Source organism: Metopolophium dirhodum, chromosome 6, assembly GCF_019925205.1.
Source record: "Metopolophium dirhodum isolate CAU chromosome 6, ASM1992520v1, whole genome shotgun sequence".
NCBI lineage: Eukaryota > Metazoa > Arthropoda > Insecta > Hemiptera > Aphididae > Metopolophium > Metopolophium dirhodum.
The window spans coordinates 7,542,156-7,560,418 of record NC_083565.1 but is presented as its reverse complement, the minus strand read 5'-3'; the positions used below and the strand labels follow the sequence as shown (position 1 = coordinate 7,560,418).

The following is an 18,263-nucleotide window of genomic DNA, read 5'->3' as shown; positions in this document are numbered from 1 at the left end:
GTGGTTTTTTATAATATAAAATACAGGTTTAAAATTATATAGGTACAATTATAATAACTATTTTGTTTTATATAAGTAAACGTGCAATGACAAACAAAAAGTTTTTTTTTCGTGAGCAAACAACTCTGATGATCCCCTTTTAAAAATTAAAATTAAAAAAATTGGCTTCGAAGTGCACATCTTTGGTTACAAGACTACCTTTTAGATATTTTATGTTAAAATTTGGACAAAATTAGATATTTCAACGTAAAATTACAATGTTAGTTATTTTGTTATATTTAAAAAATAGTATTAATGGGTATTTGAAATGGTTAAGGTATTTTATAATATTTTATACACACGCGTACAATTACATTTTTAAATACAATATTTACACAAATATTAATCCAACCTACCGTGATACTATTACTAATAGTAAAATATTACTTTATTACCAATATAAATAATATAAATGTATCATAAAATAAATTTAGTAAAAAGTAATATAGGCTGTCAGACATTCTTCGCTCTGAATCGTTTTTCGTGTACAATGATTTATTATTGAATTCAAATTTAACACAAAATATATTAAAGTGACTTACTCCTCAATGACGAGATGCACTTACACCTACTCTACAGAAGAGTGATTACCTACATTCCCCATTCTTTTAATTTATTTATTTAATTTAGAGATTTGTCAGTACAATTTAGTATTCACAAAATTATAGTACAACTTAATAATAATAATATATATAAAACATAAAATAGTTTCTATACCTATTGTAACTTCCATTTTATAAACTCGATTATTTCTACAAGGCGTATTCATGTTATAAATTATTGTAGTATTACGTTATTGATATTGTTAATACTATCATAACATTATAACTGTTTAGTATTTACCATAAATATTTTCATGTAAATTTTAGTATTTCATTCGAAAGTGTTGTGTTTTATCCATATCAAAAATGATACGTTAATATTTTATGGAAAATAAAAATCTGAAGATGGGATGTACTTTGTAATCGAGTGTTAGGATTAAGAAAGAAACGACTTTGCGGTTATTCGATTTTATCTAGTACAGTATAAACCCTTGAAATTAAGGTCAGGCAACCGTTATACCACTCAATATTAGTTCGATTTCAATAGCTTGTATATGGCACAGGAAAATTGCTTTATTCCTGTGAATCACGAACTATACACTTATTGCGTCATTTCAAAAACGACAAACATGAGAACGGAACATTAGCCAAGATATATATTATAATGTATTTATTAAAATATATTATACATAACACTTGTGGTAAAAGAGAGTTGAATTAAAATTAATTGTATTGATCGAATACCCAAATTTATCCGTATTGCGCTACTCTATAATAGACCATGTATTTAAACCGAAATATATAAAAACTCTTTCGTAAACCGACGTTTATACAATTTTGTAATTGTAGTGTCGTTAAAATTCTATAATTTAATATATTCATTTACCTTAGAACCAATATCACAACACCTTAAAATATTATATATAAAAACAAATGCGAACAGAGACCAAAATATGTTGGACATCCGTATCGCGAGTTTTGGAGCAGGATATTGGTTTAATTTTTTAAATTATGTGAATTATGTAAATTATTTGAAACAAATAAAAAATATTTATATTCTAAATCGATTCTGAGCGGATATTAGTTGAAAACACACGTCATATTTATATTACATTTAACTGCTTGAATATGTATTAAACACATGTTATATAATAAATATTTTGGATATTGAAGTAAATGTTGTTGTATTAAAAAAAAAAAAACCAATATTTATCTTATTTTTTAAAAATACAACAATTACAACGCTATTATCATTATGTGTAAAATAAACTTTTCTCTTTAAAGTATCTTAATTTAATAATCATCAGTTGAGTTTATTTCCAAGTTATAAGACTAAGTTTGATATTTCACTAACTTTCATAAATTATATTCACTGGAGTAGGTACCCAATTTTAACACTTCGGAAAGTACAACGTAGATATTCTACAAGTGGATTTAGAAACATTTAAATTAAAAATAGTAATTAAAAACAAAAGACGTTTACAAATATGTATATATTTTAAGAAAATTCTTCATCATATTATATCACTGTTATTTTATTTTATTCAAACTATTTAATTCGTTTTTAATCACAATAGGTATAATTTTCGTACCGTTATTTCAACAAATTATTATTGAAATATTATCAAAATTATCGTATTTTTAAATGGCACGGAATTATAATAACTGTGTGGACGTTGTGATACGTTGTATATCTTACGAAACGGTTTCACAAGAGATTTCGCTACAAATAATTACAATTAACAACAGCATATTATACACTATTATAATATAAGATATACGTATACGCTAATGGGAATTGCTTAAATAGTTTCTTGTTTGTAATCAATTAAAACGTTTATAAAGGGAACGAAGGTGCAAATAATATATTATTCCTTGGTTTCCCAAAACTCGTAATACTTTATACTTGTAGGTACTTTGTTCTGTATAGTAAAGAATGCGATGGAATATACTTCGTTGATTATGATGATAATTTTTATATTAGTTGGTCAGAATAGTCGAGTATATTACCTATATATTTCGTTTATACGGGTATTATTGTAAAATGTATGGAATGCATTTACAAATTGTATACAGTACACGATTATAAATAAAATGTATCAATCTATAAAATATGTAAATTATATAAATTATTATTATTTGTACCCATAGAAATATCTCAATTTTTAAACGAAGATAATTGTTATACCAATGAAGATCTTTTTCAGGATTATTTAAGGTGTACCTTCCATTTTATTTAAGTAGAGTGTAGTAAAATAGCGCACAATTATACACGACTTGTACATAGTCTCATAGTATAAACAAATATAAATAATAAACAATGTGGACCTGACGTAACAGTTTATTAACGAAACATTATCTAAACGATTTTAAATTTAAATTTTCGAAAAAGTATCACAACGTATACTTTTTGACTAGGTGCTTTCACTATATTTCAATTGTGCAAAGTACCAATTTTATCTACATATAAATATTTATAAATTGCGCAATATTTATGTACTCGTGAAAATAAGAGTTACAAAATATCGAAATAAAGTTGTTACTTCCTTTTTATGTTTTCGAAGCCAATATAATATGTATACTTTATATATATTACTGACACTTGGCGAGACAAGTGAATAAACTGTTTGTATATGACAGCAGATAATAGGGCACGAAATATGATAATGTTGCGATATAAAAATTTATTTTTCCACAAATATCGAAAAGGGAACAATATATTCTTTTAACGAAAATTTTCAGTACGAAGAACGTGAATTTGGCATCGGGTCAACATTTGTGATATTCTTGAATACGAGTATGGCTGCTGTAATTTAACGAGATGTATCAGCCAAAAAAATACGAATACAATCTAACCCCAGATTCGAAATAACTACGACGTGCCACGTTATTTAGTCGTGATAAAATAGTTTAAATGTATTTATTCAATTTCTCAAGATTTAATTCAGGCGAAAAAAAAATATAGCTCAGACAATGATAGTAAGTATATTATTAGGATAACCTAATCTGATATTGTGTGCGTTTTTGGAATTAAGCCGTAACATAATTATATTATTATGTACAGCCGTACAGGTGTCGTAACGCGTTTGTTAAATCGTGTGGAATAAATACATTTAGAAAATGAATTAGCTCGCACTGTGACACCGAAAAATTCAAAATAAACCTATACAGTGATACCAAACTATAGCGTACATAATAGTATATAGTAATTTTTATTTTTTCGCTAAGAGCTGTAGTCTTAAACAATAAAACTCGACTAGAGTATATTGTAGTTATCGTATTGCTAAACATTAATTTATAGTACAAATTATTAAGTATAGCTACTTAATCCTGAAAATACCTAAAGGTAACTTTTTATAGTTCCGTAGCATGATAGTATATTATAATAATATTGAACTAGTTATGAAATCAATGATTTTATTGTGATGACTGATGACTTTTTTTTATTATTAAAAAAATATTATATTATGGTTTAAATAAAATCCCTCAACACATGCACGTACCGAAATTGCCTACACATGTCGCCGTGTTACAAAATAGTTTATCTTATTTTATACCCATAAATAATCTAAAATAAAAATATGTAAAACTCTTTACAACCAATAAAAGTTGTTATCGAAAGCTATTTCAACACACTTATAAAAATAAATGTTGAACACATATATATATTTCAATTTTTCAATAATTGAATTGTTTTTGTTTAAAATTGAAAAATATGCAATATACTTGCAAAGTATTAGTTACAGAATAATAATATTATAATATATTACAACTAATAATGTATACACTAAGTGTTCTATGGAAATTATAGTGCAGATAAAAGTATTCGGTTTTACCATTAATTCAGAATTATCTTACGTATATTTTTTCTTATGGAAATTCAAACTTAATTAAACCTTGGTTAGGTATGATACAAGAAAAATAAAGTTGTTTCTTTTAGGTACAATACGAAGTCATTTTTTTTCTTATATTATGGGACTTTTCTTTGTTTTAGTTTAAAATATTAAATAATAGTACAATATTATCTTACACTGTACTTAACAAACATGAATTTATTGCTGTTAATGAACTAAAATTTATTTAATTTTATGTAAGCTATTTAGGACCTACTTTTTTTTTTAACAGTATAACAAATGGAATAATTTCGGTATGTTCTTCAAATAGGATAAACTGACGTTTTAAGTTTTAAACATATTACACATACACTGAATTAAGCAGCAGACCTCGTGTAGGATATTTAACTGTGACACTGTATACTTATTTTTATAAATTGAACTCTGTAGTTTAGAGTAAAACTTTGAATTTACTCATTGAATCTGAAAAGATTTTGAAGGCACGTTTTTATGGTAATTATAATAATATATTTGTGTGTCTAAGCTAAGTTTTAAAGAAAGTAAAGATATCAACGAAAAGCAATGATTAAAACTTATTACATAGTTTAATGGAGTCAAGTTTATTATAAAACATTAAAAGTTAAAACATTTTAACTACTTATAAAAAAATTGTATCTGCATCAAATGTTTAAGAGTTCAAACAAAATCAGGAAAAAAAAACTTACTGTTTGTTTAAATATATTGCATTTGTTTTATTTCTAAATTGTCGAGTTTATTCCATTTTCTATTTTTAAAATAACTTTGGTAAGGGTAATTCATAATAACGAGACTTATAACTTACTAGAATATTATGTTTCATATTTTGTAGTCATTTTATCATGATAATACATTTGTATAGTTTAAAAATTGCAAAAATAAAACTGTTTTTGAGGCCGCCATCTTCCCACTTAAAATTCTGCCAAAATATACACACACGTATTCAAAACCTACAGTACCCTCCCTCACAGTTCCACAAGCTAATGACCTCAATTGTTGAAGCCTCAACACAAAAAAAAACTGTTTTTAATTATTTTTTTATAAATGTTACTAACGATTAATTTATCCTAAAAAATGAATCATTTTATTTTTATAATTCAGTATCAGTATATCAGTTGTAGTGGACGAATTCATGACATTTTTTGTAGTTCAGCCCAATGATTCGATGTCGTGGTAAATACATTATAAACAACGACAAAACAATTCCTTTCAAACGACCGATGGTCGATCTATAATACCCCAAAAACTATTAAATTAAAACATGACAATATAAATCAATAATGTGTTGGCTATAATAGAAGACTTATGTCCGTAAAAATATGAATGTGACGGGAACATTTCATCTCATCACGTGGAGCAAAACAAGTTGCTACCTACGCATTTCGTATAAGTTTTCGGGCATATAATGATACATATTATACGACCATGTATGTATACATATAATATATAGAAATCCGCTGTGTTACCTATTTATAAACGCATCAGATGGCGAACTGTAGTGTCGTCCGCAAGACATGCGTCACAGGCGAGCGGTGCGGTGTGGTGCGATGCAGGTGGTCGAAGTCGTCGTTGTCGACACTGTCACGAAAACCAAAACGACGAGAAACTTCCCACCCAAGAGCACACCTCCACCTCTTTAATGAGACACGGTTGCTCCACGTAATGGCAAAACTAATGGTTGCGGTCAAACCATAATGTATACAATATCGTCGCATTCAATAATCCAACGCGGAAGTGGCGACTTTCAAACTATTTCCGGAACACAAACTATTATTAAAAGCGCGAGCGGATTTGCTTTAATACGATCATCCGAATTAGTTTTTTTTTTTCCGGTGCCCGTCACGTATAATATAACGCGTAATCGATGTGACTAGCAAAACGTAAACCCGTGTAAAAACTAAAATTATTTATCGCACGTGTTTTGTTACGGACACGCACCGACCAAAATATACGCATTGCACGTTTAATAAAATAAACCTGTGGATTATTATATGTATTGTTTAATAATACCTAACTTATGCATTTATAAATACGGCAAAAGAGGAGTCCTCTGGTGCCCCTCTCCGTCAAATACACCCACACGCGTGGTACTCGCTCAACAGATATCGGTTAAAATATCTTTTTTAACTCCATCACTTCAGTCCCCGACCAGGTGCGGTATAGAGATCGGAAATCCGGTACGTACGTGGATCATGCTCAAAAATCACACAGCAGTCGTATATAGGTTCATAAGACTTTGTAATCATTATTGGTCTGCACGCGATTGAGATAGAAAAACGTGCACAATTTATTGAGCAAACGATAAATATATTTCATTCACACTGTTATGATGACAGCTGTTATCCACAATGTAACCGGTGTCACGGTCAGTTGTAGCGACTTTGTTAGCTACATCATAAAGTACCGCTTATCGGAGTATACAAAATATTAGTTTAAGGTCACTATAGCTTTTTACGTTATACGTTTTTCAGATGGTCGTTAAATTTTAAATTTACAGCATGATCACGATCTAAGAACTAATAATGAAACAAAAGTCATTTTATATGTTTTATAATTTAAAATCACTTATTATATTTGTAAAATCCAAATATTATATAATATTAATGCGTCATTTGTGAAAAAGGACAGCGAGTGTAAGAAATTATTTGTTTTACGACTTTTGACGACCATGGGTATAAACTAGTCACGGGTTAGGTCAAAAGAAAATTAAATTAAATTTATAAAACATACTAATATATAATATTATCAAATTCACGCGAATAAACTATATAATATCATATTGAAAACTTTTGGTAAGACGTGAAGAACATTGTTAATGTTGTTACTGTGCACTGCAGATATCACAGGAAAATTTGTCTCGACGGGAAAATATAATATTGTTAAATATATTTTTTTTAATTTTGACTGGCCGTCATTTAATCAGTACTTCAGTAGATACAAATGATATATTATTTTAGCACCTACGTATAAAATAGTACACACCACGCATTGTAATATTTATATCAGTATCATAACTGATTATTATTTTAATTTGATCCTGAAATAAGTATGAAAATTGCTAGCATAGAGGATACTATGTAACTATGTAGGCGTAATATAACTTCCAACAGAAAGTATAATATTATGTTATCACTAATACGAAGATTAAAATACTTAATACTATTAATATCTCCGATCTATGGACATTTTGAATAATATACGACACGTGTTATTTATTGGTCAAGACGCGTGTATGGCCTAACTGAGCCTCATAAATCACGGTCGCAAAGAAACCTCTAATCCCTGGAAACCCTCCAAGGTATAATAATTACTGCAGTGAGTAAGGTATTATTAAAAGGACTTGTGAAAAATCACTGTAATTGACTGGAAACCTCTTGAATCATTGAATCAATAACAAGGTACAAAACTAATTTACCAAAAAGGATTATATTAGCTATCACACGTTTAATCATCCTTAACCCCCCGCACACACACACACACACACACACACACACACACACACACACACACACACACACACACACACACACACACACACACACACATATACACACATACACAAAAACACGCATTAATGTGTATATATGTGTCTGTGTAAGTGTGCGTGGCAGAAACACGAGTGTCCGTTCACGAACAGGCCGGGATTTCATTGTTGCACGCACAAAAGATTCTATTCAATCCATAATCTCACACTACCATCGAACATTATGTAACGGCGAATCTCTCTATATATATATTCGTCGATCTCTATAAAATTCCACCGTCTATACTCTATATTATATAATATTGTGCGTTAAGGATGAGCATTTCACAATGAAAGACGCTACAGTTTACAAAGGGGACGCTGCTAACTTTTAATGGTTTAAAAAGGAAAAGAAAGTTTTTATACACTAGTGTGGAATATGTATCGTAAGTATACATAATACACAGTAGTTGATTAATCTAAATTACTTACATCAATTTTTATTATTTTTTTTTTACAACAGAATATACATCGAATTTTCCAGGTTAATTGAAACAACATAATATAACATACCCATGACGGTAATAGACTGTTGCGGGTGGTGATGCGATGATTGTCACTTATATAGGCTGGTTAATAATGGGGGAAATCATCTTTTGAATTCTCAAAATAATGTCATCCACTTTTCAAATATTATCTCTATCCACCACTATATCAATATTGTATTGGAGTAAAAGGCAATATTGTACGTAGGTATTTAATTTATGAACATGCACACAGATAATAATATCATAGATTTAGTATATTATTCAGTAAATCAGAACTATATTGTATTCACGTATTATGCACAATACGTTGACCTCATTTTCAACCAAAACGGTATGGGTAGATCATATTTTATATTGGTGGTTTATTCCTTAAAAAAATTCAATTTTATTTTATTTGTGGATCCATGACAGACAATAGTGACTAAAGTTATTCTCAAAAGCAGTTATGTACTGATAAAAATAGTTAGTATGGTATAATAATTTATTATGACATGTAATAGTTAGTATAACTTATTACGACTAGAATATAAACACTATAAACATAATGAATACTCACTGAACTACTAATATTATATTACTTATTTCATCTAGAATTCAAAATAAATTATAATATAGTTATAAGTTCAAAACATTTACCTACTTACGAAGAAAATAAATAAAACAAGCCATTCATTATTTAAATTGTATACTATCAATAGCAGTATATGTATTATGCACTCCACAAATTATATGTGCATGTGCTTCCATCACACAATTATTTGTGAGTGCTCTGCTAGTTCCATTTATAGTATTCAAATTATGTAAAATTATTCATATTAAAAATGCAAGTATGGCTTACTTGACTTATGTTTGCTTTACTGTGTGTAAACACGATTTAAACGAAGCGAAAAAAAAATTAACTTGGTATTATTATTTTCATTTCAATTTATATTTTTTTACCGTAAATTAATTATCACGACTACATTTTTTGATAAATAACACTAATTTTCTTTGTCTTTATTTCATAAATATTAAAAAAGAAACCTTAAAATGGTTAGGTTTAGTAACCGGTAAGGTTATGTATACCCAAAGTGATAGACAATTATAGTTAAAATTGAGTGCATCGTATGGAACTATACGGCATAATATTTTAGTAATTTACCTTCAACTGCCAATTTCATGTCTTATATCGAACAGTAATTGTCTAATTACTTATCCAAGCCGGTGTCTGGCTTCAGTCACTGATGTGCTCTGAGTCCAGCACCAGTCGGTGCCACTATAGTTCCCGGATGGGTAATCACCTGGGTTTTTAGTGGCAAATCCTTATCACACATACACGTGTTCTGCCAACCATACCCTCCCCCACAGTAATAAAACCTACTAAGTAACCCAGGCTAATGATCTCAAATGAATTTGACTTAACAAAAAAATAAAAATTATATTTATGTATTGTGTTATAATATTATCTTTATATGAGTATAAATGTAATTTAATAGTATAATTTGTAATTATTTGCAATTTTAACTATCATGAACTATAAAATACAATTTTCTTACGTGTATAAAATTTTTTAACAAAGGTGATTTTGAAAAAATATTTACAAATAGGATAGACAAAAATTGTTTTATTCTTTAAAGAATAAAGATAAAAATTTTAAATAATTTATCAAATATTAGTTTAAACCCAAAAATGTTATACTAAAAAAAAATTTGACAAGGAAAAATATTATATTAAATAGTTAAATAATTTTTAAACTTCAAAGTCACCACTTAAGGTACCTCATTATCATAACTCTTTTTTAAGTAAAACTTAGGTCTAATTTATACAGTAATCACTATTTGAACACCAAGTACAAGGCTTTTATTATAAATATGATTAAAGGTGAGCACCACCACATAACATATCATGTATCTCATGGTCTATCTTATCAAATCTTGAATTCATACTTTTCCATGAGCACCAATACATTTATATATATTTTATGCTCAGTGCCCATTTATTATGGAATACAGTTAAACAATCAGATGGTTTTTATTTATTATATAATTGATATAATTGATTGTATTTATTTAAGTTTAAATCAAATCGTATACAGAATAAAGAAAATATAGTTGGAATAAACGTTATGAAACATATGTTATTAAACATCTGTACTCGTGGTGTATAAAAAATAAAATCGCATATTTCTGAGATTTTTATTTATGATGTTTAAAATAAATTGACACTATAGGTTGTATGGTACATACAATATTATAATAATATACTATGCATATTTTAAACCAAAGGATATCATTAAATTCATTTTACAAATCTTAAACAGATGTTGTTTTATTTCGCTGAACATCTATTAATTAATAAACAGACTATTATAGGTATATATGTTATAAACATCACAATATGATAACTTATTGTGTTGCAACATTACATCATCATTAAAATGAGTGAAGTTTGGATGGAAATATTCACGGAATACAAACTAATTGGTTTCCCTCCACTGTAACATAGTAATCATTCTAAACAATATAATATTATAGTTAATTTTATGATCAACAAAACGTTGCACTATCATGGTATAGGTACTATGACTGTTTTACATGTAAGTCATTATGTAAGTTGTACCATTACACTTTAAAAGTATTAATTCAATATAATTTATTCAAGCTGTTGATAAATATAATACCTACAAAAGGAGACGTTTAAAATATTTCAGTTTTATAATATGAAGCCATAGTTGTTATTGATTGAACATGTTATATTATTTATTTCATTGCGTATGAACACTGATTAATGATTTTCTTAACATACAAAATTTACATGATGGAAATATACGAAGTTGACAGCGAAATTTAATGAAATAAATATGTTTTAACAACGATTAATCTTTACTAACCATTTAAACTAAAAGTATAATTAGGTACAAATAATGTTGTATAATATTTTGAATTCTAGCAGCTTTTAGTTTATTTATCCAATTTTAAACACTTGGCGTATTTTAATTTAAATTACTTAAAAGCTACCGAGCACTAATAAAATATTACGAAAAGTATATTTCAAAACGTTATGCAAATTTTAACGCAAACGAGTTCAATCGATTCTTTCGTCTTACCTCGATACTCGTTTACAAATACACATCAATATAATTTATATTATATAGATAGAATAACATCGGACCCACGACTAACCATGAAATCTTTAACGTCGCAGATGCATTACTGTTATTACTTATTATATATTTTAATAGTTTTTATAATAATATAATAATATTATGAGAAAGGTTTCGAGCTTCGTACAGCGTTTATAATTACCTAATCACGGGAGAAAAAATGCTTATGATGATAATATTATATATTATAATGGTATTGTCGTAAGTATTTATAGCCCCACGATGTCACGAAAGTGAAATTTATGAATTTCAATTTTCCATTGTCGCGTGACGGTAAGAGGTGATAGCGGTATTGACGTGAAAATAATAATAATAATAATAATAATAATAATAATATTACAACAACAGATGCTGCTGTAACCGTAAAGACACCTACATGGTTACAACCTACATGGTTACACAGCTACGCATTACGTCAGATCGTACATGGCTCGGTTGGCAACGGCCAATATTATACGAAGTTTGATAAAAAAAATAATATTATTTTCTGCCAATTATCAGACTTGCAGGGATAGAAAGTCATAAAACAATTTTATAATATGATATTATTATTTGTTGGTTTCACGCATATTTTATAATACGGTATTTTTACTAGGTTCAAACCTTTTTTTTTTTTTAACTTTTCGAATATTTTCTTTAAAAATAATCATTGTCCAATAATTGCGTGGGTACCTACTGCATACAAGAGATAGTACGAGGCATGGTAAACAATTGTTTTTTTCGTCCGTTTTCAGACTTACGATAAAGGCGAATACTGCGATATTGAACCGACTGAAGATATTAAGGTGATCTATACCACGAATGTCTCTTCGCAGGAGAAATTTTTTGTCGGATCCATATTCCATATCCGTGACGTCACTGTTATCTATGCACGTCTCTGCGATACCATTCTGTATTATCAGCGATACAATAATATTGAATGTCGTCGTCTTTTTAATAATTTAAATATATTTTTATTAATTAATTATTAAAATGTTTAATTGATACCAATATTGAATATATAAATTATACAACCGTTTTAGATTATTGTTATAGCTGTAGCTTACATTTAAAATATAAATGATTATAAGAAATGCTTATTGAATTTGAAAATATAAACTTCTTAGTTATATTTCAAAATAGGAATAAATAAATAATAATAACAATCACTAATCACTATAATACACAAACCTAGTGGTCATTTTGGTTACAATTATAATAATATACAGCTTTGACATAATATAAAAAAAAATAGTAAACAATTATTATATAATGTAATATCAAAAAATTGAATTGTCAATCATAAATCACTTAAGGACGGACATACCTAGTGGTCAAATAATAAATTTTAGTTACAATAAAATTATAATATACAACTCTAATCCAGTTATTGTAAAAAATGACTTAGTACAATTTGAAAATGAACATAACATGTTTAATCGTTGATCATTTAAATGAGTTCTGAGTTCTGACATGTTTAATTAAATTTGCCTTTAAAGCAAATGATTCTTCACAATTATTACAAAAATATATGTTCTTTTTAACAGGTTTTTTTTTAGGTATATTTATATGTTTAATCCTATGGTGCTTATTTAAACCGGATATAGAATTATAATTTGAATCGCAAACTTCACAATTAAACATTTTAATAATTAATTAATAAAAATATATTTAAATTATTAAAAAGACGACGAATCTTTATCTTATTACATTCAATATTAGTATCAATATTATTGTATCGCTGATTATACAGAATGGTATCACAGAGACGTGCATAGATAACAGTGACGTCACGGATATGGATCCGACAAAAAATTTTTCCTGCGAAGAGACATTCGTTCTATACCGGCTACTATCAGTACTAAGTAATAAATATATAAATAAATATTGGTATAATATTTTATTGATTTTCATATTCATTATCACATTAGTACCTACATGAGTACATGACCTATATCTTTAGTCATAGAGCGATTGTAAGTTCCAACACGAGAACTAACGGTTAAAAATACGTAGGTTGATTAAAATACATATGTTGATTCCCATACGGTTGAAAGTAATATAATACGTAAGTCCCTATATAGATGTTAGGATATTAATGATATGAACTCATATAATTGTCTTGAAAAATTAAAAATTCTCGTGTGGAACTTACGATTACCCATATTATACATATTAAAGTTTGATAATTATAATGAAGACCAAAAGCTTTTTTTCAAAAGTATAATATAAAAATACAGTAATTTTATTAGTATAATGTGTAACACGATTGTTATCGGTATCAGTGAAGTGCTCAGCTTTTTTGAAAGGGTAGATTATGTTTAATTATAAAATTACGATGTAATAATATATTTACATAACATAGTATATTTATGTTCAAGAGTAAGTACCTACTAAGTACCCATATTTAAATATTTTAATGTTGTACGTTTTAAAATGATAACTTAGAGAGAACGGATATAGTATCAAAATTAAAGGTAAGAACATTATCTGCGTTCGATTGTGGGTTTTTGTTTTTGACATTTAATTTTAAAGCTATTCAATGGCGTTTTTACATCGTAATACCTACTTAATTTTACTTAAAAATTCTTGCATTACTAGGCTCGTGGAGTCATATGCTTACTCAGATTTTAATTGTACCTAATTGTATGAAAATGTATTTTTTAATATGTATTCTTGTTTTTCTTCAGAATATCAGTCATACAGACGTAATGTAAATATTTGCAATAAAATCAAAAACATTTTTTTTTTCAGAATATCAAAACAACGAGGTAAAATATAATAATAGTGTAGGTACACCTATATCGGTGAAAACAAAAAAATGCATCGTCCGAGTTATCCAAACAATATACGCGGAGTTGCAGAACCATCGAAAACATGACGATCCGTCGGTCGTGTACGGTCATTACCTATTACCAAGTTCTATAATATATACCTGACCACACTAAACGCGTTCTACGATCAGCTGGCTGTACATAATATGCGACAGGACTTACCGCAGGGACGGCAGGTGGAGGTAACATGGGCACCATGTGCAGATATGTGCGCTGGCCATGTCGATCGCGATCCGGCGACGGAGTGTGCTGCTGCTGTTGGTGCTGCTGCAACCGGCGCGGTGACAGTACGACCCTGTCGTGTTGTGCGGCCGCAGCCATCATCGGGATCCACATCGGCCGCGGCTGTGTACGCGCCGCATCCGCAACTGCAGCTCAGATCGTGTCCGCCATGACGCCGCCGCGAGTTCGTAGTGGACGCCGCCCAAACACCTGGTGGACGACGACAACGTTGTTAGTTATAATGGTTAATAACTATCCAAATACGATATTTTTTTATGTGTAACTTTTGCGGTGATAACTATTAAACACCAAGTATTAAACACCAAGTAGTATGATAATAGAAAACAAACATTTTTTTTTTTTTTAATACTAAATTTATGGCAACCTGTTTTTTTTAATTATTTCATAATCAGAAATTGAATAATTTTCCATAAAAATGTGTATGTATAGATATCAAATAATTTACAAATGTTTTTTTTTTTTTTTTTAATACTCGTAATTATTTAAAATGTTGATGACCTCATAATATTATATTCAATATATTTTACGCATCAAAATGTTTAAGAAAATAGAATACTCCAATTTTAAAATATATTTTTAGCCGAAAACGTATATGTTTAGCCATATTACAACCATGACAGTCCTAAAAAAAAGTAGGAAGACAAACATATACCCGTTTTCATTTCAAAGAGACAGTCGTTCGATTTTCTTGGACTTAACTATAGTAAGTAGGTAATAAACTAGTAAATATCAGTTAAGTTACGATTCAGTAATAATATGTCTCGATAACCTTAGTCGGATGTAAGTATCCTCTTTGGAAAAAATTGACATTAAGTCACCAAAAGCTTCATGTATCTCTCTAAAAAGATCAGGTAGTGTAAAAAAATGAATACTAACCATAAATAAACATTTTTTTAACAAATCGATTTTGGATATGAAAAGTAACATTGCGTTGAGCTCAGCATTAAAATATAATAGCTATAATTACTTAAATCGCTCAAAATAAAACTACACTATAGGTACACGTTGTTGTAATAAAATGATATAATTATTTGACCAAACACAGAATTGGTTTTCTTATTATCTGCAGGTAATTTTTTAAATTCTGAACTTAATTATAATAATACCTCAAACCCGTCAGTTATTAATGATAATATAGGATATAGGAGGATTCGGTGGTTACCCCAATAAGCCAATAAAATAAAATTATTAAGTATCTATTCATCGGGTACAGAAACTTAAAATTAAAATATTTGTTCTTTTATTTCTTACAGTGGTAACCAATAGACTGTAGTTTACAGAGTTTGCTTCATTCAAGTATTTTAACGGTTGAATTATTAATTTCCATTAAGCATTCATAGAGTAGTTTTATGTGCGTTTTAAAGCCCTGGTAGAAGGGGGTTATAGAGTATAGCATATCTTGCATAGTGGGCAGGAGAGAATTTACGAGGACAAACATGGCAAGCCACTTATGTGTACCTTATATATTATATGTACACCTTTTTTAATCACCTCCAATATATTTTTTTAATCGTTGCTAACTACACACTATATACTATACATATACACAAGTGTGACACAATTGTCAATTTGTGGTATTAATCGCAGTGTATATTTTAGCGGCCTTATTTTGTCTAGCCTTATTGTCTGCCTTAATTGACCACTGTTATTATAGAAAAGAGAAAGAAGTTCACTATCAAAGCGAAGGGCTCTGATCATGGTAGATAATTGATAATTTAATGGGATTGATGCTCCTGCATTTTTCTGTTACTTATGTGGTCTACCCATGGGTAAATTTAGCATATTTAAAAATTTGACATCACTAGTTTAACACTAAAATAGCTCCCCTGGTTATAAATTAGTCAATTTTTTATTTTTATGAATTAATTTTTTTAGTTTATAATATATAATTTTTAATAACAATATTAAATATAATATAATATTAAAAAGAGGTGGGTAGGTGGATGTCGCTCTGCTGTACAGTAGGTTACAAGTGGGTCACTGAAATGGATGGTGTTAAATATTTGAATTCAATTATATAATATCATTGTATATGAAAAACGATTCTGAGCGAAAACGGTTAGTCAGCCTATGATATTACCAAGTATATTTGATGATATTAATGTGAATAAAGTAATTTATTTATAACCTATTTATACATATAACCCCCCCCCCCCCAAAAAAAAAAAAAAGTACCAACTAGATTTACTTTCCTATCAGAAAAGATACTGTTGACGACAATCTAAACATTTTTACTGTCCTAATAGGTGATGACAGACACAAAAAAAAAAAATTTAAAAAAAAACACACATCATTGTAAAACCAATACATTCATCGCTCCGCTCGGATCGAATCTAAAATACTCCCTATTTCAATACCTAACCATTGCAGTCAGAAACCACTTGTGTTCAAGTAATATTTTTTGAAATATTTAAATTATTTAGTTAAATAATGAACAGATTATGTTTAAAAAACTAGTAGACGTGAGCAGAATGCAAAGTTTGCAAAATCTATTAAATCGTTTTGTAGACAACCAACTGTAATGGTTAAACAAATAACTATGATAAATGATAAATCGAAGATCAAATTTAAAGTTACATATTATACGAAAGAGAAATTGAATATTATCTATTGTAAAATTCAATCATTATCCATAAATTTGTTTATCTTTATTATTTTTATCACCTAGTTATAAAATATACTGTAAACAATTATTATATTATATTAACCCTTAAAGATATTAACAATGTTAATACGTTATTGAAATGTATAGATTTTAAATCATATATACGAATTTACAATAATATGATAGTGAATACGCCTTTATCGGGTTTTTGGTGCTGCACTGCTGGTCAAAATATAGGGGTAGGTACATATCTACTTTCATTTTCACAAGACAGAACCCGTCATCCTCCATCCCTTAGGTCGAAGGCGTCGATGGATACGATTATTTTGTCTACTAAATAAAATGTTGTTTTTTATTTTTCGTATAAACGTGTATATATTTATTTTTATTTATTTCAGTGGAATAATTATTAATAGGCCTCAGTAAACATGTTAGTGCCTCGTGTGAAATCCATGAATGGCATAAACCAACAATTTTTTTTTACGTACCAAATATCAGTAAAATATATTGAGGTTTTTGGCCACATGAAGGTATGAGTTTACTGGTGTGGTAACCCTTATGAAATATGAACGGAAGTATTTGTACACACAGTAGATATTATCACTTATAACGACCATCAAGGGATCGTTTAAAATAAGTCATTATAAACGAAAATTTATAAAAAGCAAAAATAAAACCTTACCTAAACCATGGTCCATGATGGGACAAAATTCAATTTTATATTTAGTAAAAATAAATGTACCTATAGTAAGTAATAATACAACAAAACTGATTGGACATTTATAAACTACATAACATTATTAATTGTACATTAATAAGAATCTTTGTTTTATAATTAAAATAATATAATAACCCATTAAGTATAATTAAAGTTAGGTATCCCATCTTTTGTAGGTAACTTCAATTATTATTATCATTATTATTATTACTATTTTATTATTATTATTATCATTATTATTATTATTATTGATAATGTCAATATACAATATTACATATTTT

The 18,263-nt window shown here is 28.3% G+C and overlaps 1 protein-coding gene across 1 annotated transcript in view; it reads right to left on the bottom strand.

Annotated features, from left to right (window-relative positions):
• Positions 1-18,263, bottom strand: part of LOC132946502 (cyclic nucleotide-gated cation channel subunit A) — a 188,840-nt gene that overhangs the window by 118,164 nt on the left and 52,413 nt on the right. The window contains 1 exon segment of the mRNA XM_061016536.1: positions 14,579-14,848. Coding sequence (XP_060872519.1) covers positions 14,579-14,752 — 174 coding nt within the window. The 5' untranslated portion in view covers positions 14,753-14,848.